Source organism: Chlamydotis macqueenii, chromosome 3 (assembly GCF_036417535.1).
Source record: "Chlamydotis macqueenii isolate bChlMac1 chromosome 3, bChlMac1.mat, whole genome shotgun sequence".
Lineage (NCBI taxonomy): Eukaryota > Metazoa > Chordata > Aves > Otidiformes > Otididae > Chlamydotis > Chlamydotis macqueenii.
In genome coordinates this window covers 76,585,864-76,611,254 of record NC_141558.1, presented here as the reverse complement: position 1 = coordinate 76,611,254, position 25,391 = coordinate 76,585,864, and the positions used below count along the sequence as shown (strand labels likewise).

At 39.5% G+C, this 25,391-nt stretch overlaps 1 protein-coding gene across 1 annotated transcript in view; it reads left to right on the top strand.

Moving 5' to 3' along the window:
* Positions 1-11,829: 11,829 nt before the first annotated feature.
* Positions 11,830-25,391, top strand: part of KCNK2 (potassium two pore domain channel subfamily K member 2) — a 113,030-nt gene continuing 99,468 nt past the window's right edge. Inside the window, exon 1 of the mRNA XM_086744274.1 lies at positions 11,830-11,929. Coding sequence (XP_086600400.1) covers positions 11,896-11,929 — 34 coding nt within the window. The 5' untranslated portion in view covers positions 11,830-11,895. The remainder of the gene's footprint in view (positions 11,930-25,391) is intronic.

Below are 25,391 nucleotides of genomic sequence, written 5' to 3'. Positions count from 1 at the left end.
CTGTCATTGGGACTATGTCTTTTCTGCTACTTGTAGCAATGTCCCTGCTCGCTTCTGCCAGGATGGCTGAATATCCTTTCACCTGAAACTGTGCCACTTCTCCAGCAGTGATTAAGGGACTGGATTTCAGTCCTGGGTTTTCACACAGCTATTGTGGCTGATTTGGTTCAGATCAGAACACAAGTCAATAGGAAGCCACATTTGTCTTGTGTTAAATAGCTCCACAGAAATGGCACAGAAGATTAATTTGGATGAATATGCTGAAACATAGTGTGTATGAGGACATATACTCTCTGCATTCCACTTACTTATGTTTAATGTATATTACTTATTTTGTATGCTTATCAGTCTAGGCAAGAGAGAGGGTTTCTGAAAAACATTTCATTTTCCCTTTTCTCTGACTTCACTGAAGGCAGAGACATGCTGGAGGCACACACAGTCTTTTATGCATATCTACTGCTGTTCATCAATCAGAGAGCCACAGTCAGCTCATCAAGGCACTTTGCAACCTTTATAATGTGCAGTTGCTGGTGATTTTTGCCCTTCCAGCATATAATTGCTCAGTCCCTACTTTATCATAGATTTAATAAGATACTTTTCTCAAGCATTCAAGTGCTCTTGCTAAAGTACAATTATAGCTATTATATTAAGGAAGGTTATGAGCTGAAAAAATGTACAAAGCCTTATTTTGGAATGAGGTAATATTAGCAACATAGATTATATGAAGCTTGGAACTTGACCGAGATAAAACAACTTAAAAGAAGTCCAATTTTTGGAAGACCGGGATATTGTTTTTTAAATTCTAAAAAAATTGAAAGAATGGGAGTCTCATGATAATGCTGATTTGGAACAGACAGAGGAATCAGATTATTTTGCTCTCATGCTAGAGTAAATCAAGAGTGATTCCATTTGAGCAAATATAATTCTACCAATAGAAAACCTAATGTAAATAGAAGGAAAAAAGACCTAGAGAATATTATCATTTGGAAAGCTCTATGCACATGTCAAGTCTGACATTTTCTATTTTCTGTGTTGAAAAAAGCAAAACAAATAGACCTCCTATTGGTTTATTCTGTGCGCTCAACAACACATGAAAGCGTGTGGCATCCCAAATGTCATCTCAGTATGAATTACATATATGCATACATTCTACTTGTACAGAAATCATAGCACTTTGTGGGGCATTCTGCTGCCTCTTACTCCTCCAGTTTGATAAACTAGACTTCAGAAGAAATAGTCATCAGAAAAAAAGGGAGCCTGCAAAGCCATGATATTTCATGGCTTCTCTTAACGAAACTCTCGATAGGCAGAACATAAAGAACAAGCTGCACCTTTCAAGAACCATTTGAAATGATTGAGTTTATGCTTGGTGCACCAGTAACAGTCTGCCTTGTGCATTGGAAATAGACTATGAGAGTAGCCTGATTTTACCACGTCTACTTGTGTAACATTTTATTTCTGTGGGTCTTAGAGGAGATAGGGACATACAACTTTCTGAATCACGTTAGACTGTTGACTGATCAAGTCAGATATTCTGCTTCCTACAATGGCCACAACCTAATACTTCATCATTGCAAACAGCAACTATTCAAATGTGGTCAACTTAAAGACAGAAAGTAACTTCTGCCTGCTTCTATCACAGCTTCAAGATTTTAAACAAACTATCCATATTGATTGATTGTTAGTTAATGTTGTCTTAAAAACATAGCTCCAAATACTTCCTGCATTTATATACTTCTGTTATTAAAAAATTAAATAAAATTTTATAGAAAATTCTCTTTTTGTAAAAGCAGAGAGGCATCTATAATGTAAGTCATCTTTTCCCCCTCCCTTCCATAAGCAAGATAATGAGATATTAACCAAGTGTATCTAAAAAATGAGAGAAGAGGAAACTGCAGCCTGCTCTACAAACACTACTGATGGAACTATTTCTGGTACTAAATTTTATTCAGTTGTAAATCTGTGTTGGCTTGAGCCCTCAGCCACCAGCTATGAATTTAATCAGTGTTTGGAGCTGGATGAATAATTCAATTTGATCTATTCTCTTTCAGCTTGTGAAATCCATCTTCAGGTTTCAGCTCCCTTATGTATTTATCCACATACTACCTGAATCCTTTCAAAACCATGCTTGTCTCCCTTCAAGACGATGGTTTCAATAACATGAGCAGGCTCTCAGTTCTGCAAAGAGTTCTGCTTAAATAGAAACAAATAAACAAGGCTGTACAAGGGCAAACCTGTAAAATTCAGCCCTGATATTTCAGTCTCTGGGTTAAATGGATACATGAGTGACATTCTAACAAGGGTGAAGTGAATGACACAGTTCCCATGGACTTGGAAAAGAGCGTGGTTTCAGATTAGGTCCCAATTCCTGCATATGGGAACACAAAATTCAGACTTGCAGATGCAGTTTTGAAATGTATTTTCCATGATCAGCTCTATGAAATGTCTTGTCAGTTTAAAGAAAGAGAATGTAAGGATGACTGATGTTGCATTCTAAATATTTGTACAAATGCTTATTCAAACTCTTTTATATAGATTTTATCAAAATTTCAGGTTGGTCTGGTCAAAATATTACTTCTTTATATTAAAGAGGTCAGATTAATTTTTCTATTTTGTATTTTACTCTATTTTGAGTAAAATAATAACAGGAGATTCATTCCACCTTCCTAAAAACATGACTTGACTGCTTAGATGCAGTAGAAACTTGGTGGAAAATGTTGTGATTTAGTGGTGGGGATGCCATTTGCAAGTTTAGAAAGTCTTTTCTGGAGCAGCTCTTCTATAGCAGTCCTATCTCTGGACTAAATGTCCGTCCTGCATTTGATGGTCTTTGTATTTTGGGCTTACTTTTTCCTGTTCTGTCAGACCTCCATTGCATTATGGGTGCCATATGGGTTAATGTGCCTCGTGTCTTTCATTCCCCATTAGACATCAGTAAAAGCCAAGGAGCAGTATTCAATACAAGCTATTTCCAAAAGCTGAGTAATGTTTCCTTTTTTTTTTTTTTTTTCCCTGTTGTTTCCATGTACCTTCCATCCAGATCCCACTCTTTTCAGTGAGCACATTTAGCTACTGACATCAAGAAAGCAAAATTATACATTTTAAAAACAATCAAAGTGTGACAGTAAATGGCATTATGATGAAATAGGCATAATGTGGCTATATTGTGGGCAGCAGATTGATGTGCTTAATTATTCATTTTTGTGCTTTTAGGTGCTTGGATTTTTAATGTAACATAATAGGTACCATTTTATCACATTGCTACACTTAGTGCCTTCAAGTGGCTTTAGGAATATGTGTGATGATTTGTTTTGGTAATCTGGCAACATTTGGATGAAATCCAGAGACATCGTGTAAAATGACAGGCTAGTGAGAAGGAAGGTCAGATAGATGTGATTTCCACATCAAGGGGAAGATGTAGACTAAAAGAAGTTGGAGACCAGCTGCTCCAAAGCTTCTCAGAAATGTGGGAAATAATATTTATTTCTGTTGCAAAAGTTAGTGGTTGAGGCTAAGGCTGGAACTGGGCTAACTGCTCCTATCCTAATAATAGGTGGGGGCATGAAAATTTGAATTGAATTTGATTGCTTATATTGCCCTCTCAACTTATTCCCCAACCCTCCCTGGAACAAATGCAACCATCTTAGCTTATGAAGGCTCTGGGTTAGACAAAAGGCAGGAAAGCTTCTGCAGTTTTCCTGCCCTGCCTTCAGCTTGCTTTTCCAAATTGCTGCAGTCCATGTAGTAGAGATGGAGTCCTCTCTTGTATTCATTCTTGCCTGCATTTCTTCCCTCTCATCCAGTCTAATTGTTGCTGGCCTTGAAATGTGTGTTTATGTGGTACATGAGTGGGAGGACACCTCTGTATCCTTACAGGACCTTCTCTTGACTGTGGAATTAACGCAACAGGAGGAAACAGGAACAGGATCTATTTTTGGTATGACTCTTCCTTCACCTGGTGAACTGGAGAAGAATAAATTATCTTCTTCCTCAAGCATACTAATCAGCAGCATCTCACTGTCTCATTGTAGAAGAAAATCTATGCTTTCAATAATCTATTTATAGAAACCAAATACTTGTAAGAGCCCAGTTGTTTGCAAGTCTGTGGAAGAACAATACAGTTCACAGCAGCTTTGAAGTATCTTGTCCTTTTGAGCAGTTTGGGTACAGACTTAAGCAGATTCACCTTTTAGCAGTGATTCTCTCTACTTTTTAAAAAAATAACTGGAAATATTTCTGTTTACTCCTTTTGCCTTCTGGGCAAAGATTGTATTACATTTCAGATTATGATCTGGAAATATCTAATGCCCTCTGTTTAAGTGCAGTGGAGATCATTTTGATTTTCATGGATATTGAATGCTAGTATGGATTTAGCAGCTCAGTTCTAATTTATCTTTCAGACCATTAAATCTGTCATATGTACTCCATGGGAAATAGAAATAATTTTGTTCTTCATGGTTATGAAATCATTAGAAAGGCCGAGGTATATCTGTAATGGCTGTCCATAAATAAAATTGTTATATTTAATAATAGGCAACTTGCAGGGTTGGATTTTCTAAATGCTGTTATTGAGAGAGCCACTAGTTTTGGTCTTTGCGGAGGACTATGGAGTTTTTACCTTCCTTCAGATGAAGGCAGTTGGAGATGTTCACAGCACCCACGCCATGTGGAATACACTGCCCAGCAGCACCAAAAAGTGAAATGTAACTATTAAACTAGCTCTTGGTTCAACCTGTTTATGTGTTGATGTTTCTTGGGTAAGATTGCTCACCTCTCTATGATACCAATGTAAATTTGAGCCTTATGGCAGAAATGCTGGTTGGGTGGCAGGGATGTGAGCCAGTCTTGCTCCGGAGATGCTACCTAGATGGCAGTCAGACTCATCAGAAAGGCTCATAATAATTTCCTAATGTCACATTCCCATCATCAAGCAAAACAGCTTAACCTAATGCAAACAACATGTACAAGAGTTTTGTGTGCCTAGTGTCCCCTATTTGATATATAAATATTTAAATATTAACTTATGGGATATTGTTTTTCTAACATGCAACCCTGTGTTTTTCTAAGACACAGTAGCTATCCATCTGCCTCAAATATACAAAAGCACCCATATTTTCTAAAACTCAAGTGAGCTCTTGTATAATTGAAAAAAAGGTCTAGTCATTTTCTGAAAAGTGACAGTAAATAACTCCATTTTCATGCTAGCGATATTGAGTTATGCTGTCTCTTTCCTGTGATACAGTCTCACAGGCTTCACATTAATCCTGTCTCTACAGACCTGTTGGGCACAGCGAGTTATTGCAGATCTAGCTGCAGATAGCATCCATCTGATTCTGTTCATCCAAGAGGAACAGAATCCAGCTCTTAAAATCTGTCCTTGGCTGGGCTGAAGTTGGCAGTTTACAAGCATATATGAAGAGATCAGCTGCTTAAGGAAAGGCTGTTTCTGTTTTCTTTGGAGGAGGATGATCTTATAAGAGAAAATGAATGCAGTAAATAGCTGAAAGCTGCTGTGCTAGACTAATACAGGACAGAATGGGATTGTGGGTGCTCCAAATTTCTCCCTTTTCATGCTCCATTCTCTCCTCCAAATTGGCAACTGTTTTAGTGAACACTCATTCCTTCCCCCTGACTGTTGGCTAAGAGGCCATTTCTAAGACTGATGCAATATCATTCAAGATGAGAGTGCTTTTCTTAGAAACACAAGTTGTTGTCATATTCCTATCCTTCCCCCTAAAACCCAAATACATCTGTGTGCCACACTGTGCCCTGTAAAACGGTTGTAACAGTTCATTTTTTCCTTCTCAGACCTTTTTATGGCTGTAACATAAAGGTTATTTTAACATCAACTTTGTGACTGCCAATATAGTCACCTCACAGTTACGTAGATTTTCCATGGAAACACAGGGCATCTTATTCTTGGGGGGAACTCCACATTAGCAAGGTGAGTAAGACTGTATTAAAACTGAAACTATGTTAATTGCATTGTCTACCTTATTACCTTAGACTTCAACCTTCTCTGAGTCATCTGTTGTTTGCTTTCTCCCTTGTGAAGTAATGAATCTGTACTTTCCTTTTTTTTTTTCACTTACTTTTAAAGTATTAATAGAACCTTTTCTTGTTTTGTTGTGGTTTTTTTTTTTTTTATAATCATTGCTTTTAAAACTCATTTTACTTCCTAACTTTTCTGACTGCTATTTCATTCTTGTGCTATTTCTTCCCCTTAGTCCTGTGGACTTTTCACACTTTTTATATGAGTCTTCATCTTAAATATTAGCAAAGAGAAATTTTATTAAGAATTGGTACAAGTTATTTAATTTCTTCTGTAACTTTTATAACAAGTACATAATTCTGGATATTCTTCTACATGAAAAATAGTCACATAAATGCCTAAATTCGTTTTGATCTTGTAAATTCTTGTCAGACTGAGTGAAGAGGATTTTCTCTTCAGTTTTGAGTTCATCACATTTGCTTTCACTGCAGCTGTGGCTGTGTGTCGGTGTAGTATGATGTTCCTATTATGTAACAATACTTTTTGTGCCAACGTGTATGTAGATGTCTGTGCCTTTAGAAATACAATTTTGCATCTAAAATCCACAAGTCAATTCTTGTGGATCTGTTTTTTTTTTTTTCCCGTTTCTTAGATGAAAACAAAATCATCAGCTCAAATAAGTTAATTATACCTGAAATGAATGGTGCCACTAAGTATGGTTATGCCTTGGGTGTTGTTGAAGATATACACCTTCAAACCTTTACCTTCCAATGGTATCAGTAGATCAACATTTTGTAGGCATTGCATGATTTTTCTATCATTGATGTGTAATTCAGTGACTGAGATCTAGAGCAGGAGCAGTTTTATCCCTAATTCTTCCAGGTCTGGCACAGTTAAGGTACTTTCTTTTGCACAAGTATTTGTATGTGTAGAATACAATAGAGTCAGTATCTCCTCAGTGATGTCAGATGAGGTTGAATAGAAAGGCTTTATGGAACCTGTGAAGAATACAGAGGATTGATTGATTAGATAGGATGCATATGTCTTTGAAAGGAGACCAATTTTTATTGTATGTGAGAGTTTTCCAAAGTGCTGTTTTGCCATGGATTTAAAAAGGAATGGAATCAATCTGATAAGATTTTATAAGAAAAACACTTACTTTGAATATTTTGCTAATGACATAATAATGTCTCTCTTCCAATTGTGCACTTTTTCTTTATCCCTGAAAATGGCATATCTGGTATGAATATATAAAACATTACACTTTTAGGAAAGTTACATCTTCACAAGGCAAGAGAGTTGGTGTTTTTCCCTAAAAAAAAAAGGAAAACATTCAGTTTTTAAATACAGACAGACACAGATTCAGTCAAAGAGACCACTACGGGTTTGTTTACCCAAGCTTATTTAGGACTTGCTGAAACGCTGAATTTGCCTCTACATTTAATGGACTAGCAGGTTTACATCCTGCCTATAAGACTATTTTCAGACATTGTGTCCGGTGTGAGAACTGATAGCTAGAAGAAGGAGGTAGCAAACAACAACTTACTAAAAGCTGATTCACGGTAAGGTAGTGTGTGAGCACTCCTCACTGTCTTTCAGGGCAAAGTCAGACAGTTCAGTTAAAATCACTCCAGCAATTCCTGAAACTCTGTTTCGCTTTGTGTCGAAGCAGGAAAAGGATATACCATCAGGTGCAAGTGAGAGAGACTTTAGGGAGATGTTGAGGACTGATTATTGGTTTACTTTCCCTCTGGAACAGACTAAGAGTGCTCATGGGATGAAACTTTAAGTGAGCAACTTTGCTGTGTGCTTGGGTGCGCAGAAGCAGCAGCTTGCAGTCTGCATGGGCAACCACCTCCTGTCCTCAGGGCACATTTGTCCCTGTGCACTAGCTTTGAACCTGGGCCATGTTTGGAGCTGGCCCATTTTCTCAGATACTGGGAATTGAGGCCAGTTACTCCAGATGAGGAAGTAAGTGGATGTCTTTAACCTAGCATTTATAGTAACTGGCCAGTGTTAATTGTCTTGTGATGTGAAAAGGGACAAGCAAGTGTTTCCTGCTCGTCTTTTTTGGTAGCTTTCCATGCCTTAGGTGTGAGACAAGGATCTGAACTTTGCTGAACTTTGTAAACAGGAAAGTCTTTTATTACTTTCTTCAGAGAAGGGCAATTTGAGTAATTCGTTGTATTTGTTACAAAGTGTCAAGAGGTTTATGTCTGATGGTGGAAGACCAAAAAGGCGTTTGAAACTTTGAATGTTTTCTTGTGTTGTCTTCTATCAGCACAGTAAGCACAGTAAAACTTTCTCTCATACATTGGGGAAAATGCTTCTGGGGTCTATACCAAGGTCAGGCATATATTGCTACTGTACTCAAAAGCATAGATTACTATGCGTATGCATTGCACGTGAGTGAGAGGTGTGGTGTTTGTGGTGCACTAGTCAAAATTGACTATTTTCACATTCTAAAATTCCATCAAAAAGAGCAACTTGGAAGTGATTCATGGAGTTTTTGATGGAAAAGGAGAAAGAGGAAAAGCAATTTTGAAGGTTTAAAAGTATTCTTGAACTCTGTTGAAATGAGTAATTCAATTCAGGCTTTTTGGGGAATTTATTCACAACTGCAAACTGCAATTAATACAGGAAAAAACCTACAGATAAATGGACAAAATACGGAATTAAGAAAAAAAAAGTGCCCATGAAGAATTAAGTTTCAAAAAAATGCCCAAAAGCAGATAAACTTGTGGAACTAGTTATTACTTTTTTTTTTTTTTTAATCTAAAATTGCTGTATCTGACACAAGATCTTCAGGGCCATCTGATATAAATGTATTCTACAGCAGAGACTAAAGAGATCCTGACAAAAAAAAAAAACATTTTTAGGGACAGAGTTGGAGAAAAAATGGCAGGGAAAAGAAAGAAAAGAAGTAGACAGTAGGGACAAAATGGAAATTAATGCAAGATTTACTAGCTGTAACACTTTTTCAGTTTCCAGAAAATCCAAATGACTACAGGTTGAAGATTGTGAGAGACAGTGCATCAGAGCTATGGTTGCATAGTCTTGGACTACAAATGAGATTTGCATTATTTTATCAAAGAAGAGATAATTTGATCTGCCCTAATTCTCAAGGGACAACCCAGCAATGTTCCCATTCCCCCAGGAATTCCAAGAAAACCTGTTAATTAGTCTCTGATTCATAGAGTCTGACTCTTCCCCCAGTCTGGTTTTACACTCGAAGATCTTCATTAACAGACTCATATTAAGTTAACTCATTTCATACATTCCTAATTATTGTCAGTACCCAAGTGCAGGCACACTAGATTTACAGAAAGTTGTGGCAATTGCTCATAGAAACAAGTTACACAACTTACAGAAGTGGGAAATGAGAACAGGCAATTTGTGTCTTGTGTAACAACCAAATGATCAAAAATGGCCTAAATAAAGAGAATTGATCATCTGAAAGTGTTTTTGTAGACATGCACATCAGAAAAATGTTTTTGCTTGCAGAAAAAAAAGCCAAGCAATCAAAACAGAATTAGAGTATGTGGAATGGTATGCTACGGAATAGGTATGCTATGTGGAAAATCTCTCTTGATAATTTAGGCTCTCATCTGACAGTATCAGGCTTGCTTTGACCATCTTTGATGCTTCTTTAGTTCCAAGAATTTCTTACTTACTTTTGACCTAAAATTCCTGTGGCTTGGTTTTCTGTGGGATTGACTTTTGTTGGTTCTTAGGTGTCAGCATTTACATCTTTGTTTTCACAGAGACAGAAAGCTGGATCAGAAGTTCTATATCACTTCAAATTAAATTGGAGCAGAGGAGCATTGTCTATGAGAACTGTTACTGTAAGCAGTTGTTTACAGAGTAGCTGGGATCCTATACTTCAAATGCACAAAAATAGAAAACATTCTCTAATTTAAAGAACTCCTTGCACTAGTGACTTATTAACAAATAATACATAGCTAAGTCTTTCTGCAAGGCAGATTTTCCTTTAATTTGCATCTACATCTTCATTACAGCTGTCAGGCTCTTCGTAAATATACAGTTTTAAAATTATAAAAAAATACTACTATGATCTTATTTTATTTGGTCTTTGTCAACTACATCTCATATTTCCAGCTCTTCACTGCAAACAAAAGACCAAGAAATCAAAGAAAAAAAATGTTATATTCCAAAATATTCACCTGATTTCAGACATCAGGGCTTAAGCAAAGTATTAACTATTTTATAGCTCCTAGTGGAAAGTTGTGAAGTTAGTTATGTGAACTATTGAAGCATCTGTCGCAGGGACTCACATATGGCACATCTCCATATTAAGAGATTTTACGAAAATCTTAAGAAACAACATCATATGACTGCCCAGGAGCACTACAATTGCTTTAATGCTATCACATACAAGTCTGTTTCCAGAGTCTGGGCCGAGATTACCAACCTGTGAAATTCACAAGAAAAAGTTATTTTTAATTGCACAAGAGTGGGAATGAGTTCTCTGTAACGCAGCCTTCAGAAACAGGTTTTTTTTTTTCAGGTAGTTTTATTTTTGTCCGGAGGAGCTCAATTATTTGCCATAAAATAATTTGGATTGTAAGTAGTGGACTGGAAATCAAGCATGCACAAGCGTTTGGCTACAAGCTGAAGTCCCAGGAGTCAAGCCAGACTTTCTTTTACTGACAATAATATTCCTTTCTTTGTAGATGCATATATTTACAAGTGGATTGCCGAATATTTAAGAGAGATGGTAGTTACATTCATTCTCTTAACCTCTCGCCATATCTTCAAATATTTAAAATGATATATTATAAAGTTTAGAATAAGATTATATGACTGCCATATCACCACGTTACTTAAAATAGTATTTTTTGTCTACTTTATTAGGTGACTGTTGTGCCAATTATGTTTTCACGAATATTATGACTAACAGACCAGTTTTTATGTGTAAGATTCCTATGTGATATGATTTCCTACAATATGGAATAACTATGCCATATTTTTTTAAGGAATTCAATAAAAATATAAACAGTGTACCTCAAATTACTGACAGCTGAACTTGGCAAATCTGTGCACAACTGAATGTAGGGAACTAAATAAATCAGGGTCAACATTTTTCAAAATTTCTAATTGGGATAATCGTAATACTGCAGCCCATGGGAAGGAAGAGTGAATGGGGGAGACATGAAGAATTAAATTTCTAAAAAAAGTTACAGAAATCTCTGTAAAAGATTGTTATTCCCTTCTCCCTTTTCCTAATCAATAACTATTGATACAGTTGAGAAAAGATGCTTAAAACCCTGTTTTGTGATTGCTTCTTAGGAAACTCATAAATTAAAAGATAAATTGTAGCAACATAAGTCTCTTTGCTTTAAACAAGGGAGGAAATTTTATACTTTGAGCCACACCTGACTCTCTAAAACATACCAAGGATCTTTCAGTGGCAATTACACTGCATGCTGCATATGCATGCTGATGTGAATGATGCTTAAGAAAGGAAGAATTAATAGGAATGCTGATTTTCATCTATTCATTTATAGTAAAGAAGCTGTGGTGTTTTAAAGCCTTCTGGAACATTTGAGTGAGATACAATTACTCATTTTTTTAAGGGAATCTGGGTAATTTTGGTTTGGGTTTCTAAGTGCTTCCTAACCTGTTCAATCAACTGCCTTTTGTAAAGTACTATGAAAATGTAAAACGATATAAATGCTATGTATCACAATTAGTAACTCACTAGTTTACTTTTATGTGTACATTGAGTGTTTTGGACAGGAAATACAGAGAGAGAACACGTGTTTACTACGGAAGAGAATATGATGAAATGACTCGTTCAGAAGACTCCGTAAAGACAGCGATAAAGGAAATGCTTTACCTTAGAACAAAAGCATGGTGACTTCTCCATCTTACATCGCCAAATGAGGAACCCACAAGCAAGACATAATTTTTACTGTAAGTACCACTACTATAGACGAATACTTAATTTAGTTAAACTTTACAGTTTTTAATCGGTTTCCATAATTTGAGATAGTAGACTAGAATGTAGAATTAGATTAATTGATTAATAATTAAATCAGAGGAAATGCCTCAATGACATACATATCTGTTCTAAATAAAGGTCTCATTTTAGTAATGGTCTTTCTTTTGAGATGTTGATTTTGTCATAAAGTCTATCTAGACACAGCACTTGTGTATGTATTGAAGATTTGCTGTATCTGAATGGCATGATTTAGCCGAGTTGCATCAGTTATCCAGTATGCTTTTATGGAGAATGCCTATTTGGGAAGATGGAGATATCCATAACTTAGCTCTGATCACAAATATCACTTAAATACTGTGTACATTTATTTACATATAACAATGGTGTGATGATTAATTTGGAGCTTGGAGATTAAGAAACTGTTGAATAGAGTGATCTTTACCCCCCAAAACCCACTTAAAACATCCTTTTACTTAGACCTGTTAGTGTAAGTATTCCCTACTGCAGTCAGATATTGGAAGTCCTTGTGTATTTGTTTGGGAATTGTCAGCAGGTATGTAAGTTTTGACTGGAAAGTTTTCTCAGGCTCTGAGGAAAATCCTATACAAAATCTGAGACAGAAAAAAAATAAATGCTGTAGTGCTTAGACCACATGAAAGAGGAAAATCTGTTTGCAGATTTCTATCAGACCAGAGACATGCACTGTAGGTTTCTGAATTAGAGATGGGTCTTTTGAGCCACCACAAAAGGAGCTGTTTTGGGTTTAGAATATTTCCTTTGCTTTTGTGTATTTTTTGTTCCTTTTTTTTAATTATTTTTTTTTCAACAAAAAAAAAAAAATTAGAAAATGTATGCTTCCTTCCAATGTGATGTATGAGTGCTTTTTGTTTGTAAGCAGGAATTTTCTCCTGCTTGGTTGCCCGTAGTCCTCACTGATAATAAGAATAATTGTGTTGGATTGGGGATAAACAATGTACCACCTTCATAATGCAACCTTTAGTGTAATGTAATGGAACTTTATTCTTTGATAGTGTCTCTATACCAATGCACGCAGCATGGGGAATAAACAAGAAGAGCTGGAGATGCGTGCACACAAGCAGGGCTACGACCTTGTTAGCATCACGGAGATGTGGTGGGATGCCTCATACGACTGGAGCGTCAACATGGAGGGGTATAGGCTTTTTAGAAAGGACAGGAAGGGGAGACAAGGAGGGGGTGTCACTCTCTACGTCATCAACTGGCTCGATTGCGTGGAGCTCCACCTGGGGATGGAGGAGGAGCTGACAGAGAGCTAATGGGTCAAGATTAGAGGACAGGGATGGGCAGGGGATGTTACGCTGGGGGTCTGCTACAGGCCACCTGGCCAGGAGGACAGAGCAGATGAGGTGCTCTGTAGCCAGATAGGAGCAGCCTCATGGTCACAAGCCCTGGTCTCATAGGGGACTTCAACCACCCTGACATCTGTTGGACAGACAACACAGTAAGGCACAGACAGTCCAGGAACTTCCTGGAATGCGTGGATGATAACTTCCTCCTGCAGGCGATAGAGGAGCTGACAAGGAGGGGTGCCATGCTCGACCTTGTGCTCACCAACAGGGAGGGACTGGTGGGGGATGTGAAAGTAAAGGACAGCCTTGGCTACAGCAACCATGACACAATGGAGTTCAAGATCCACGGGGCAGCAAGGAAACTACACGGCAAGCTCTCTGCCCTAGACTTCAGGAAGGTGGACTTCGGCCTCTTCAGGGACCTGATGGGCCAAGTGCCATGGGAGGCAGCCCTGGAGGGAAGAGGGGCCCAGGAAAGTTGGTCCACATTCAAGGAGCACTTCCTCCAAGCTCAGCAGAGGTGCATTCCGATGAAGAACAAGTCGGGCAAAAAGGCCAGGAGGCCAGCGTGGATGAGCAAGGAGCTCCTGGACCAACTGAAAGTGAAAAGGAAAGCCTATAGAGGGTGGAAGTGGAGACAGGTAGCCTGGGAAGACTACAAGGAGGCTGTGCAAGTGGCCAGGGATTGGGTGAGGAAGGCTAAAGCCCTGATGGAATTGAATCTGGCCAGGGATATAAAAAGCAACAAGAAGAGCTTCTATAGGTATGTAGGGGACAAAAGAAAGTCCAAGGAAAATGTAGGCCCCCTCCAGAAGGAAACTGGTGTCCTGGTTACCCAGGACATGGAGAAGGCTGAGGTACTCAATGACTTTTTGCCTCAGTCTTCACTGATAAGGGCTCTTGCATCACCACCCAGGCTGTGGAAGGCACAAGCAGGGACTGCGAGGATAAAGAACCGCCCACTGTACTCAAAGAGCAGGTTCAGGATCATCTGAGGAACTTAAAGGTGCTCAAGTGCATGGGACCTGCTGAGATCCATCTGTGGGTCCTGAGGGAACTGGCGGATGAAGTTGCCAAGCCACTGGCCATTGTATTTGAGAAGTCGTGGCAGTCTGGTGAGGTCCCCGATGGCTGGAAAAGAGGGAACATAACTCCTATTTTTAAAAGGGGGAACAAGGAAGACCCGAGAACTACAGGCCGGTCAGCCTCACCTCTGTGCCTGGCAAGGTCATGGAGCAGATTCTCCTGGAAACCATGCTAAGGCACATTGAGAGCAAGGAGGTGGTTGGTGACATCCAACATGGCTTCACCAAGGGCAGATCGTGCCTGACCAATTTGGTGGCCTTCTATGACAGGGTGACAGCATCGGTCGACAAGGGACATGCAACAGATATCATCTGCCTGGACTTGTGCAAAGCTTTTGACACTGTCCCACATGACATTCTTCTCTCTAAACCAGAGAGGCATGGGTTTGATGGACAGACAACTCGGTGGATGAGGAGTTGGCTGGATGGGCGCACTCAGAGAGTGGTGGTTAACGGCTCGATGTCCAAGTGGAGACCGGTCACGAGCGGCGTCCCTCAGGGGTCCGTGTTGGGCCCAGCCCTGTTCAACATCTTTGTCGGTGACATGAACAGTGGGATAGAGTGCACCCTCAGCAAGTTTGCCAACGACACCAAGTTGTGTTGTTCCATCGACACGCTGGAAGGGAGGGATGCCATCCAGAGGGACCTTGACAGGCTGGAAAGATGGGCCCGTGCCAACCTCATGAAGTTCAACCAGGCCAAGTGCAAGGTCCTGCACCTGGGTCGTGGTGATCCCAGGCACAAATACAGGCTGAGTGGAGAATGGATCGAGAGCAGCCCTGAGTAGAAGGACTTGGGAGTGCTGGTGGATGAGAAGCTTAACATGAGCCAGCAATTTGCTGTTGTGGCCCAGAAGGCCAACCACATCCTGGGCTGCATCAAGAGAAGCATGGCCAGCAGGTCAAGGGAGGTGATTCTCCCCCTCTACTCTGCCCTGGTGAGACCCCACTTGGAGTACTGTGTCCAGTTCTGGAGCCCCTAACATAAGAAGGACATGGACCAGTTGGAGTGAGTCCAGAGGAGGGCCACGAAGATGATCAGAGGCCTGGAGCACTTCTCCTATGAGGACAGGCTGAGAGAGTTGTGGCTGTTCAGCCTGGAAAAGAGGAGGCTCCAGGGAGACCTTATAGCGGTCTTCCAGTACCTCAAGGGGGCCTACAAGAAAGATGGGGAGAGGCTGTTCAGCAGGGCCTGTTGTGATAGGACGAGTGGTAATGGTTTTTAAATAGAGGGAGGTAGATTTAGATTGGATATTAGGAAAAAATTTTTTACACTGGGGGTTGCAGAACACTGGCACAGGTTGCCCAGAGAGGTGGTGGATGCCCCATCCCTGGAAACGTTCAAGGCCAGGCTGGATGAGGCTCTGAGCAACCTGATCTAGTGGGGGATGTCCCTGCTCCTTGCAGGGGGATTGGCCTAGATGATCTTTGAAGGTGCCTTCCAACTCTAACCATTCTATGATTCTATGATTCTATGCAGTTCTGTTGTTTGCGGAGTTATGTGTCTCCTTTGATCACTGTCTACTGTTATACATTGCTGAAAATGAACTAGAATTTGTCTTTCTTTTAAATGCTTAATTATGCTGAAATCATACCTTCCAGAATACTTAACTCTTTTTATTGAAGGACCACTTTTCCTCAAATTAATTGAATCTTTTTTTTCGTCTTATACTGCTTTTACTGCTTTATGGTATGTACCAGACGTGGATGTTCAGGCTGGAATTACTGATTTAAAAGTCCAGCCTACGGTGATTTCTCCTTGTTTTACTTTCTTTCCTTCTCTACTGTCTCAGAGTATCAGTGTTTACACACTTTTCTTTAGAACTAGTTTAACATTGCTTTCTGAAGTAGTGTTAGAGGCTTTGGATAACCTATCAGCATTACAGCTGAAGAATGAGTAGTTTTGAACCTTTAGGAAGCCGATGAACTCAAGCATTTATTTTTAAATACTGAAAACAAACACCACCATGACCACCACCAAGTTATTTTCTGTCAATTTTTATTGCACGATTCTAAAGAGAATGGAAAACAGCTGAGGTAAGTTATACTGAGGTACCAAGACTGCTGTAGCATCCAAGTGCAGCTGTTCCATAGCCTGCGGCAACACTAAAAACTCATGACAAATGAAGAAGTCTAAAGGAGATCTCAGGCAGGCGGAATGTAATTACTGAACTAGAATTTAAGGCTCCAGAACCACCTGGGAAGGAAGGTGTTGCTTGCTGTTAGTAGGGTGCCAGGCAGGAAATGTTTTTAGATTATTTACTACATAGAGTAACCTACAGTGCAGTCATAACTTAGAATGATAGAATACTAAAGAGAAAAATGTACAGCGTCAGTAATTTTCAAGCTAGTAATGAAGCATAATGGAACAGAGTCATCATGCTATATTATGCAATCTGCGTTTTACAGAATGTATAACTTCAGTTATTTGCTATTGGGTGAAATTGCACCAACTTAATATTTAAAACAAAAAGTACTTTTCAAAAGAAGAGGGAAGGAAGTAGCAACTCTGTCCTCTCTGAAATGTAAATTTCATGTAGGGTCTTGGATTAGTAGGACACAATCCTTTTCTGTATCTATCTGTGGCATGAAATCTGAAAGGTACATTTAGAGTACATCTCATAAGAGCTGGTGCATCACATATAGGAGGAAGCTGGAGGTAAATATTAGCGATGGGCTGTAGCACAAACCCCTTTTCATATGAAAAGCAAATCATAGTGCAAACAAGCCAACTGGATCAGATGTGATTAGCTTTGAAGGTTGTGTCCAATAGACATCTAATCTGTACTTGATGCTGTTATTGATGCTGTTTCAGTATTTGCAAGATAGATGTTGCCAGAAAAGCCATAACCTGAAATAAGAAAGGTGAACTAAGAGCAGGAATAAGGAAAAATCATAAACAGCTTAATACCACAAACAGCACCTCAACTTCTTTCTCTGAGGATACTGGAGAAGCTGAGGTGAAACTCTGTTAAGAGAATAGAAAAGAGAAAATATTTCTGGTATTTCCAAATGCCTTAGAAGTAGGCATTACGTTTGAAAGCAGAGGAGAAAAAGTAGAAAGCTATCCCAGAACTGGCACTCATTGTTTCACTAACTGTTTGCCTTGCAAATATTTTTGGTACATCCTAGATCACGCTCCAGTCAAATCGATAATGTTTTATTCTTGTAGCCTCTTATCCATTATTCCATTGTTTTTCAAGCTTTTTAGTTTTCTAGGTTAGTTAAGGAGATGCATCAATACATACAGCCAGGCATTTGTCATCCCACTACAGCTGCAAGGACTTAGTTTGCAGAGATTATTTAAATGCATGTACACTCAGTATGTAGGCTTTGTGTTTCTCCTGGCCCTTGGTGAGAACTCTACTGTGGTCAAGATTTTAAATTTGGAAGTATATCAAGTGCAGGAACAGCGGAGGGCTGAAAATTGTCTGGGAGAAGATAATGAGACAGAGTTTGAAAAAGAGAGAGCAAAAAAAGTAGATGAAAATTAATTCATAGTAACTGTAAAGTATGAAGTCAAAAAGATAAGCAGTACTGACAAAGCACGTTTCAGAAGCTGAGAGGCATTATGTTGAGATTAAGTAGATTTTTTGTATTTTTATTTTATGTGATTGATTGACATAGATAAAATAGATGGTAGTTTAATTTTCTCATATATAACCACTTCCCATCTTAATTAATCTGTAATTAAAAGTGTGGGTTTACTTCCTATATCCACTTCTGGACGAGAAAGGAACCACTCTATGCTGGCGGGCAAATTCATGTAACGTTCAACACGGTATAATGTTGAGATCTTCAGTATGATGCGGTGAACCACAAAATAACGTGAAGACAAATACCTTTCTGGCCTACTTCCACTGTTTTATTTATGACTTGCTTCTTTATTTTTTACTGGTGGAGAGGAAAAAATAAATTATTATGAGTAGTCATGACCACTTTTCAGCAATTTGGTGTTTTGACACAATATTTACTACATGAAACATAACAGTAGATGCACAGAGTTGTCCATGCATGATTTTTGAGTTACTCAAAGAGCACATCTTTCAAAAGAGAGGTCAGAGTGGGCTGGGAGAGGGATGATTTTGTTCATGCAGGGTTTCCTGTAAAGATAAAACACAAGTTGACAGAGAAATGTAATATACTGTAGTCCGGGATTCCAGCAATATAGCACAAGTTTGACAGATTTTTTTCTACCTCCTCTGTCACATCCCCAGGAGTTTAGGCCAGGGTTAAAAATTCCTTTCCTAACTGTTCTGTCTCTACACTTTGACTAATCGAACCCATAAAGTTTTGTCAGATTCTGGTTCCTGTTGATACAAACTGTCCAAAATATTTGGGCAAAAGAGTCCAGTGTGATTTTTCTGAATAAGCACCGAGTAAAAATAGCCATGACTTTGAGTTTTGGCCTCCTGAAACATTGTTGCAATGACACTCTCCTAAATGAGAATCAGTTACAACAGTTGCAGAACATCAGCCTATCTTCAGTATTCAGCTTCTGTTCCTAGTGTTTTGGAAGGAGATCGAGATCAGCTTTCCTTGGTCACTGTTTATTCTTTGAAATAGTATGACTAGCACTTAGTGGATTAAGTAGATGCTATGCTCTCTGTAAATTACCGTAACTGTCATAGATGAAATTCTGCTCTGCAGCTGTGCAAGGATACAGCGTCAAAGCAAGGGGTTCTAGCAGTGGGACCAAGGGAATGTGACTGACCAAGAGCCAGCAGCGACGAGACTGTGACATTTAGCGCTCAGCCTGTACAGACCAGGGAAGAAGAGAGAAGAACCGGGTACTAACGTGGGCAAAGAGACTATGTTGTCAGAACGAGGGTGCCTGGTCATAGAGGTTCCTGCAGAGAGCTTTTTAACTCTCACCTCTATCTAACTAGATCAAATTGACCTTACTACAGCTCTGCAGCTTGTCATCCCTGTATGCTTCAAAGAATTTAAGTTCTTTCTGAGCTTAGACTAAAACAACCCCACTTAGGTAAAGTAAGAGACAATTGTGACAGATTGAGTTCTGGATTGTTACTTTAATCCTTTTGCTGAAATGCTGATAATTTACAAAGCAGCGTTAACAGCAAGGTTTTTTTTTGTTCTTAAACTTCAGTAAAATCAGCCCTCCAAAATGAAGACTATGGCTTTTAATTCTTGAAATAAAGCCATTGCATTGCAGGGATACTTAAATAAGTAACTGATTTATTTATTTTTTTTTTTAAAACCTGCTATGTTCTATGTTATAAAACACTAAGAAAGATTTTTAAAATTGCTCTCTAAAATATGCTTTGTTCTTGCAGGAATCTGCACTCTCAGATCTATAAAGACATACTGTTCTTAGGCATAAAAGCAACATTCCTTTGCCAGTCTATAATATTTTAAGTAGAAATCAATTTTAACTACTGCATTCATTTCAGAAAAATATGAAATTAAAAACAAAACTCAGGATGCATGAACACACAGGAAATAGCAAAAACATTAAATTGCCAACTAGTGAGCTTGAAGCATCAAATTTTGCAAAGTTCTGGTTGAAAAAAGTAGAAAGAGAATCAGGATGTTTTTAAAAAGGAAAAGAACATAGTTTCTTTTCTCTGTAATATTTGAAATGCTTTAACTAATGCCTAAGCTAAAAGGAAGGCATTTTTTGCCCTATCTAGGGTGCATAGTAGGTACTGTGCTAGATGGAGTGCCTCTCTTTTCTTAAATTGAAGGTAAAACTGCAGAGCTTCATTCTTCTCCTGAATAAGGAGTCCTTTTGTAGCAGATGACTTTGCATGTGGCCAGGGGCCACAAAGTAGCACTTTTAGGCAGCTTTCTAGTTTTAACTTTGGAGCCACATCTTTGATTCTGGCTCGTGAAATGGATTTACAAACAAGTAACAACAACAAAAGTCTACCTTGAAAGTCTACTTCTGGCAGGCAAGAAACTGCGTTGTAGAAATGCGTTGTCTCTATAAGGGTTTGTGCAAGTATGAGGCCACAGAGCTAGTAAAACTTCAGTGTGGGAAGCCTCTCTTAAGTGCTTGCACGTGAGGCTGTTTCATGTGCTCCACCTGTTTTGGGTAAAAATGAAGACAGTTTATAGATACTGTTCTAATTTTAAACAAATATTTTAATGCATTTATAGATCCACAAACATCACTTTTTCTCTGAATGAAAAAAGGTATCTGATATATGTTAAAAATTAACTATCATGAGGAATTAAAGGTTGTCTTCATTACTACAGGGTATTTGTTCTTAGAATTAATAGACAAAAAAAAATGTGTTTCCTGGAAATTAAATATGTGACAGTAAAAAGATAGTAATAAAAAACTACAAGTTTGATTTTAGGGTCAAATTAAAGGCTGCTAGTATCACCTACAGTGTCTTACTTCAGGGGATGTTCAGGGAGACCAGTATATCCTATATTAGTTATTTAAATATTAACCTGACCCGTGTTAGATGAAGAATGCTTGTTGCTGGTTCTGTGTAACAAAAAAGCTGTTACTTCTTTTTCATTTTGAATTTGCATATAAACCAATTTAAAAGCCCAAAATATATCTTAATATCTCTTTTGATCTGGATTTTTTTTTTACTTAGTCTTAGACTCTTTACAAGTTAGAATAGTCACTTACTTAAAAGCTTGATGATGAAATCAAGTGATTCAAAATACATAAACTTAATTAGGAAACAATTTTATTTACTTTGGGATCAGGATTAAGATAATAATATAATGCTTTTTTTTTAACTGATCATATGTAGTGGGAAGAGAAGCCCAGAGAAGAATAACATTTTTTTCCACTAAATGAATTAGTATTTTTAGGAGCTGTTGTACTGGAACAATATGTTGGACACAGATAGATCAGCTAGAAAGCAACTTAAGGGAATGTGTGGATGATAACCTCCTCCTGCAAGTGATAGAGGAGTCAGCAAGGACAGGCTCTATGCTGGATCTTGTTCTTGCCAACAGGGAGGGGCTGGTGGGAAATGCGGAGTTCAAGGGCAGCCTTGGCTGCAGTGACCATGAGATGGTGGAGTTCAAGATCCTTAGGGCAACGAGGAGGGAGTTTATCAATCTCTCTACCCTGGATTTCAGGAGAGCAGACTTTAGGCTCTTCAGGGATCTCCTGGGTAAAGTACCGTGGGATACAGTCCTGGACAGAAGAAGGGCATAGAAAGTTGGTTGATATTCAAGGAGAACCTCCTCCAAGCTCAGGAGTGATACATCCAAATAAAGAAGTAGTCAGGCAAAAACACTAGGAGGCCTGCAAGGATGAACAAGGAGCTCCTGGACCAAATGAAAAATAAAAAGGAAGCCTACAGAGGGTGGAACCATGGACAGATAACGTGGGAAGATTACAGAGAGGTTGTCCGAGTGGCCAGGGATCAGGTAAGGAAGGCTAAAGCCCTGACAGAATTGAATCTGGCCAAGGACGTCAAGGACAACAAGAAAGCTTCTTTAGGAACGTTAGGAATAAAAGGAAAACCAGGGAGAATGTGGGCCCTCTCCCGAAGGAAATGGGAGACCTGGTTACCTGGAACATGGAGAAGGCTGAGGTGCTTAATGACTTTTTTGCCTCAGTCTTCACCAGTGAGGGCTCTAGCTATGTCACCCAAGTTGCGGAAGGCAAAAGCAGGGACTGGAAGGATGAATAACTGCCGGCTGTAGGAGAAGAGCAGGTTTGGGACCATCTAAAGAACCTGAAGGCATACAAATCCCTGGGACCCAATGAGATGCATCCACAGGTCCTGAGGAAACAGGCAGATTAAGTTGCCAAGCTGCTGTCCATCTTATTTGAGAAGTTGTGGCAGCCTGGTGAGGTTCCTGCTGACTGGATAAGGGGTAACATAACCCCTATTTTGAAAAGGGGGAACAAGGAAGACCCAGGGAACTACAGGCCAGTCAGTCTCACTTCTGTGCCTGGGAAGGTCATGGAGTGGATTCTCCCGGAAACCATGCTGAGGCATATAAAATATAAGGAGGTGATTTGTGACAGCCAACGTGGCTTCACTAAGGGCAAATCATGCCTGACCAATTTGGTGGCCTTCTATGAGAGGGTGACAGCATCGGTGGACAAGGGATGAACAACTAATATCATCTGCTTGGACTTGTGCCAGGCATTTGACACTGTCCCACACAACATCCTTCTTACTGAACGGGAGAGACATGGATTTGATGGACGGACCACTTGGTGGATAAGGAATTGGCTGGATGGTTGCGCTCAAAGAGTGGTGGTCAATGGCTTGATGTCCAAGTGGAAACTGGTGACAAGTAGCATTCCTCAGGGATCGGTACTGGGATTGGCCCTGTTTAACATCTTTGTTGGCGACACGGACAGTGGGATAGAGTGCACCCTCAGCAAGTTTGCCAACGACACCAAGCTGTATGGTGCCGTCGACACTCTGGAGGCAAGGGATGCCATCCAGAGGGATCTTGACAGGCTGGAAAGGTGGGCCCATGCAAACCTCATTAAGTTCAGTCAGGCAAAGTGCAAGGTCCTGCACATGGGATGGGGCAATCCCAGGCACAAATACAGACTGGGCAGAGAATGGATTGAGAGCAGCCCTGAGGAGAAGGACTTGGAGGCACTGGTGGATGAGAAATTCAACATGAGCCAGCAATGCATGCTTGCAGCCCAGAAAGCCAACTGCATCCTGGGCTGCATCAAAAGAATTGCAGCCAGCAGGTCAAGGGAGGTGATTCTGCCTCTCTACTCTGCTTTTGTGAGACCCCACCTGCAGTACTGCATCCAATTCTGGAGCTCCCAACAGGAAGGACAAGGACCTGTTGGAGTGAGTCCAGAAGAGGACCACAAAGATGATCAGAGGCCTGGAGCACCTCTCCTATGAGGACAGGCTGAGAGAGTTGTGGCTGTTCAGCCAGGAGAAGAGAAAACTCCAGGAACACCTTATAGTGGCTTTCTAAAGGAGACTTATAAGAAAGATGGGCAGAAACTCTTTACCAGGGCCTGTTTTGATAGCATGAGGGATAATGGCTTTAAACTAGAAGGAAGTAGATTCAGATTAGACGTCAGGAAGTAATGTTTGACAATGAGGGCTGTGGAACACTCAAACAGGTTGCCCAGACAGGTGGTGGATGCCCCATCCCTGGAAACATTCAAGGCCAGGCTGGATGGGGCTCTGAGCAACCTGATCTAGTAGGGGATGTCCCTGCTCCTTGCAGGGGGGTTGGACTAGATGGCCTTTGAAGGTCCCTTCCAACCCAAACTATTCTATGATTCTATGATTCTATGATTCTATAACCTCACTTTTTCCTGCTACGCGATAAGTATATAAATCTCTGTATATCAAATCAGTGGGATTCTATACAGACATAGCAGTCCGTTCAGAACTGATTGACAAACAGAAGGAACTGTGCCAACCTGGTGTTCTAAGCCAAAATATGCTGCTTATTTCTACATTTGACATGGACTAAACCTTGCAACAAAGGTGAAAAAAATTATTTTTGTTTCATAAGTTTGCACTAAAAATGTTATGCATAGATTATTTAGGAGAAAAACTATTTGGACTCATTCTGTCTCTCAAAGATTTGGAGTAATATATGCTGTATCATTTTATAAACTGAGTGTCTGTTAATACCAGAAAAAAATCTTTCTTAACAGTTACTTGAATGATGGTGTAGTGGTTGCTGAACTGTTCATTTGAAAGCTCATTGAGTTACACAGTAATCACAGAATCTTCAGTTTTATTATAATTTATGCCACTGAGAAATGCCTGCTGTTTTGTTGTTCTGTTGTTTGTTTGTTTTTTTTTGTCACGTCCAAACCAAAAATGTGTCACTGTCTAAAAATGTGTTGGTAGGTAATAGACAAAGGCAAGTGAAAGGTCAAATCTCTTGCAAACTGGTAAAACCACATCACTTATATTTAAATAGAAACCACATTATATGACCAGAGATAAACAATTTATGGCTTGTAATACAATTTATGAAATAAAGAACATTATCATTAAGGGTGCCTGGGACTGTAGCACTGATGAATAAGGCAAAATTCCCATTGGCTTGCCTTTAGATGTGTGCTGGGTTCTTGTTATGTTGAGGTAAAGGCATTTGTTTGGATTTTCTCTGCTGCATCTAATAGGTCTTTTATTTTTTCCCACTCTTCACAAAAACACGTGTACAAAACAAAAACTCCTCAGTGGGAGACTTGCCTACATAATGATTTTATTTTGCTAATTTTGCCATTATTCCCTCAAATAGATCTTTCAATTTTCCCACCTACCATTTGCTTTGTATTTGCTCACAAAACAACTTAGTGTATTTTGGGCATTTATGCACACACAGGAAAGTTAGTAGAACGCTAAAGAACGTGCTGACACCATGCTCTGTTTGCTCAGTAATTTTACTTCCAAAGGACTCTTGAGAGGTTGCCGCAGGATCCCTTCAAAGTCTTGTTCTCCCCTCATTCCTTGGTTGATGAGGATAGCTTCAGAGATGTTACCAGCATACCAGAAGTGGTGGTAGGGATGCAAAGGCCATACCAGAGGCTGTGCAGGTGATCTTTGTCACCTTTGTCACGTGGAATACAGGAGCTCAGATCATATCCCCATCTATAAATACATGGCTTGAGGTTGCGCAGCCTCAGTAGCTCTGAGAGTTGAATCTTCACCCCATTTTTGGTGTACTCTCACAATGTAAGTCAATGAGGCCATGGCAGCTGCTGGCCATAGTGCTAACCCACACATACACCAGAAGACCTTCAGCCTCGCTGTTCCTCTCACACGGAGAAAGCAGAGCCTTTAACACCCGGTTACACATTCAAATAAGAGGTTGTATTTGACTGTTACGGTACCAGTGCTGCCCAAACTCCTTCTGTCCAACTCTCTTGTAGAAACGGAAGCAGATCAGCAGGGTCCATCTGTAATGTGCACATGTTGCTGGCTGAGCCTGATGTATGTAGTCTAATCTCTCACACAAATAAACATTTGCTTCCAAAGAAGTCCAGAGTAGCAAAAATTAAACATTGGAGGTAACTGCAACATTTTGAAAATCACAATGAACTTGTATTATATAGTTTTTTAAAAGGTG